This window comes from Astatotilapia calliptera, chromosome 12 (assembly GCF_900246225.1).
Source record: "Astatotilapia calliptera chromosome 12, fAstCal1.2, whole genome shotgun sequence".
NCBI classification, from domain to species: Eukaryota; Metazoa; Chordata; class Actinopteri; order Cichliformes; family Cichlidae; genus Astatotilapia; species Astatotilapia calliptera.
Window position 1 is genome coordinate 27,399,475 of NC_039313.1, and position 4,302 is coordinate 27,403,776.

The following is a 4,302-nucleotide window of genomic DNA, read 5'->3' on the forward strand; positions in this document are numbered from 1 at the left end:
TATTTTGATAGTCCCCGTCCTACATGCAGTGAGTGTAGTTTTGCTTCCCCTTTCTCGTTATGTATAATTTACCCCAGCTGTGTCTCCCTCCTGTTTCTCATTCCCTGATCGCTCCTGTCTGTATATAAACCCTGTGTTTTATCCTGCTTGTTACTGGTCTGTCTGTGTTCCTCCATGCTGTCTTACTGCCCTGCTTCATTCTGTGTTTCTCTCCCCATGTTCTCCTGCAAATTTAGGTTTGAGTTTTGTTTTATTAGTTTTCTCGGTTGAGAGTCTTTCTTACTTCTGTTTTTTTGCACCCTCACTTTTGGTTGTATGTCACTCTCCTGCAACAAAGTTCACTCACATCTCAGCCTTGCCTGCATTCTGGGTCCTTATGTCTCCTCCACAAGGCTTTCCCCGCAAACTTATGGGTTTTTTTAAGCAAAGATAGATGGAATAAAAAATCAACATAAAAGAGCATGCTCAAAAAATTTTTTTCATAGATGAAAGAGAATTTCATCAAGCTAACAGAAACTGAAATATCAGAAAATAGAATATGAAATGATAAAATGGATAATGGTCAAGTAAGCAATCTACATTAAAAGCATGGACATTTAATATCAAAGAAAAGATTTGCTTCTTGCTCAGCTTGTATGGATTGACACCTGTGGGTTTATAACATTTCTGAGGATTGCATTGTTTTTTTGATCCACTTGAGCCGTTTCTCTGAGAGAAACGAGTAGACTCCAGGTTTTTTAATGCTACCACAACCTCTTCCAAAAGAAGTGACGCCAACCAGCACGCCATCGCACACAAAAGGTCCTCCTGAATCGCCCTGACAAAAGAACAAAAAGGTGTTGAGTTGGATGGATATTTTAATATAGATATTTACTTCCTTACATACTTTCTATATACTTACTTGACAGGTATCAGCCTGTTTTTCACTATTTGAACCAGCACATATCATGTCACTGGTGATAACTGGGTTGTGGTTGTAATAATCACGAGAGTTGCATGTCTGTCTACTGACCACAGTCACATTGACAGACAGGAGAACATCTGATGTTTTCTTGTTTTCAGTTTTTCCCCATCCAGCAACCAGACACTTGCTTCCAGCTGGAGGGTCCTTGACAACTCTGGCTAACTGGAGCCATTGTACTGTCTTGGTTTGCTTTACTGGTTTCTTCAACTGAAACAAAATTAAAAAGAAAGATATTGATAATGACTATATTAACTTTAGAGAGCTGGCCTTAAATTTTGTATATATACAGCACTGTGCTACAGTCTTGAAACACCACTCATTTATTTTGTCATGGTCGGCCCCGCAAGGCTACATGTGTTTTGGTTTTGCTCTCTCACTGCTCTGCCTGGGTGGAGCTCACTCCAAGCTTCTGCTTTTGGACCACGCACCTGCTCCTAATCTCGGGCCACTTCTTAAGGCAGTGGCTCTGAGCTCCTCATCGCTGGACTATTGAGTTTGATACGTTAGTGTAAATCCAGCTCGGTGAATTCTAGTGTGCTTGTGTATGAACCTATTTGTGACTTTCGTCTCTCTGTGCTTAGACTTCCTGAACCGTGGAAACTTAAACGTGGATATTGGCAGTTTGGAGTGGCGTGCATGTGGAAGTCTCAAACAGAGCGAACGAGTGAGAAGGATCTGATTCTCTCCCCTAAACCTACCCGGTAGACCACTGGAACCCCTGGCTTTCCTTCCATCTGTATATATATTCTGCACCTGGTGTTTTGTGTAAATAAAAGAACTGCTAACTTGTGATTCCAGTCTGAGCCTGAGTCGGATCCATTTGCCGTGACATATTTGTACATTTTGCTTGGAAAATGTATAAATAGGCACAGTGATTTATTGATTTATCCATACACACACACAGAAATACATCATATAAGATTAAAAACAAACGTATTCACATAAATGCATCTTTTTTAAACTTGGTTTCAGACAATGAATGATCACTTTACCTTGAGCAACATGAGGTCATTCTCCCTGGATCCCTGGTAATAGTCAGGATGAGGAAAACGTTTATCAACCTTTTGGGCCTGCTTAGAAGCTTTTTCTTTTTTCTTGATCGAGTGTGCTCCCAGCGTCACTTTACTCATACTGTAGAAGAAAAAAAAAATGTATTAGTGAAAGTTCACTTATAAAAAAGATTAATAGGTCAGATTAACCCTTTTAAATAAAACAATTATAACATTATCATAGCTGCACAGTTATTTCATTATATGTGTATTATTGTATATAGTTGGGTTATGGTTATTTTAGAGACATAGATAAAGCTGCATGGTGTCTTCCTCCAGGTGAATAAAGAATTTCAACGATATAACATTTTGCAGTTATGAAATTTCTGAGTGCAGTCTCTAAACAGTGATTACTACACTGTTTAGATAAACATTTAATCTTTTTTTTTCTCATTTGGATTATGGCCAACATCAATATTTATGTGCAATGCAGACAAATCTACTTGTGTTTTACAGGCTTTTCTATAAAAACAACAGACAATATGTTTGATGCCAATTTGATTTGTATCTATGATAAGAAAATGAAGAAATTCTAAAAAATGTAAAAAAAAAAAAAATGACAATGACTAGTGCAAAATTCTCTGTGAAGATATTAATTACTACAAGAATATGGACAATCTATAAATAAAAAAATAACAAAAATTTTTACATTAATAATTATAATAAAGACTTTTTCCTTCTGATCTCTTGTGAAATCTCTTTATGTATTATCGTTCACACCGTCAGTTAAACATAAATATTACAATATTGTGAAGCATTCCTACTCTTTGCAGTGGGCAGCTGTCAGGACCCATTGTGGATGGATTAACGTCCCTCCACAGAAAGATTTTTTGCTTTCCACATAGGCCATGAAAGGCAACGAGTGTGGCTCGACTTCTTTCCCTCCAATAATCTCAGACCCACCACCTAAAACAAAAAGAAAATATCCATCACATAACAAATTCAGCAGATGATGCAGTCAAAAACAGATGAGTGAAACAAATACCCTTCACCAACTGCTTTTGTAATGCCGAGTATGCATTCTGCTTATTTAAATGAATGAGAAAATTGTCTACAGGTAAATTAAAGTACCACATAAAATATTAATCACCTGGCTGGATGATCACGAGGAGCATGCATGAAACGAAAACACTGAAATAACTCTGGCAGAACATTTTGCCCTTTGTCTCTCATAGATGTTGAATGCACTGAAACCGTGACGCTCAGCTTTATACAGAGAGCTGAAAGGATGTGGTCTGACAACTGAAATTAACAAGTCAGCAAAGTGGGCTCCTAAACGATTCTAAGGTTGTGATCAAATATATCATTACCAACCTTACCCCATTCACCATCACCACCAATAACAACAACAACAACAAGAACACACACATATACTTACCCACTTTTTGACCGTGAGAAATTTGACTTGGTGTATTTCCCATGGATGAATACTTCATTGTCCTTGGCTTGACTGTTAAACTAAACTTAGATTGTTGTAATTTTCATTCTATGCTTTAAAAACTTCCATATTTCATGACATAGTATCTGTGGTGAGGCATGGTCAGTGGTGCCGTGCGGACCCACCTGCACGGCATCCGCAATCACGCCTGCCGTGTTAAAAACACGGGGAAGCAGGGGTTGTTGTGAGTTGTGGTGTGATGAATGTGCGGCTGACAGCTGAGAGGTGCAGCCGAGTGTGCAATAACGATGGCTTTGCCTAACACTCTCTGGACCTGCCGTGTCTCTATCACACACCACTCATTCAAACTTATGGGACAATTGAGAGAAATGTGTAGGCTGAGACTTAATTTTTTAAAGTTACTATTCAAAAACCATGTTTGGACAATGTGTAAAGCAAACTAAAAAATAATTTGTTTATGTTTGTACTGTTTACTAATAATTGATCAACACTGTATTGCCAGCAGTATTTGTTTGTCTACCTTCACACACATATGAACTTGAGTGACAGTAAAACAGTAAAAATATGATGTCATTCAGTGGTGCATTTGGGTAATCTCAGTCTCTCACTGAATGTGCTCCTGTGATTAGCTAGCACGTTATGGAGTGGGTGCAAGGTATTGTCCAGCGTTGTCCTTATGTTGGAAAGCGTCTGCCTCTCTGACACCACAGTAAGAAAGTCCAGCTCCATCCCCACATCATTTCTGGCTTTGCCAATCAGTTTATTGAGTCTGTTGAACACAATAAATATGTCACAGTGGGGTACGCCGGTGTGTTTTGAATATAGACCCAAATGCAGACACTGAGCGAGGAAACAAAAGCGAGCCTTCATTAGGGCTGACGACGAAAAGT

General features: G+C 38.6%; 1 protein-coding gene across 1 annotated transcript; it reads right to left on the reverse strand.

The window, feature by feature from the left end:
• Positions 1 to 503: 503 nt before the first annotated feature.
• On the reverse strand, positions 504 to 3,167 carry LOC113034146 (granzyme A-like). Its single transcript, XM_026188500.1, has 5 exons — positions 3,104 to 3,167; positions 2,778 to 2,919; positions 1,957 to 2,095; positions 902 to 1,171; positions 504 to 817 (listed from the first exon to the last, which is right to left on the reverse strand). The coding sequence occupies exons 1-5, from the start codon at positions 3,165 to 3,167 to the stop codon at positions 656 to 658; spliced, it is 777 nt and encodes a 258-aa protein (XP_026044285.1). The 3' UTR covers positions 504 to 655.
• Positions 3,168 to 4,302: the final 1,135 nt, after the last annotated feature.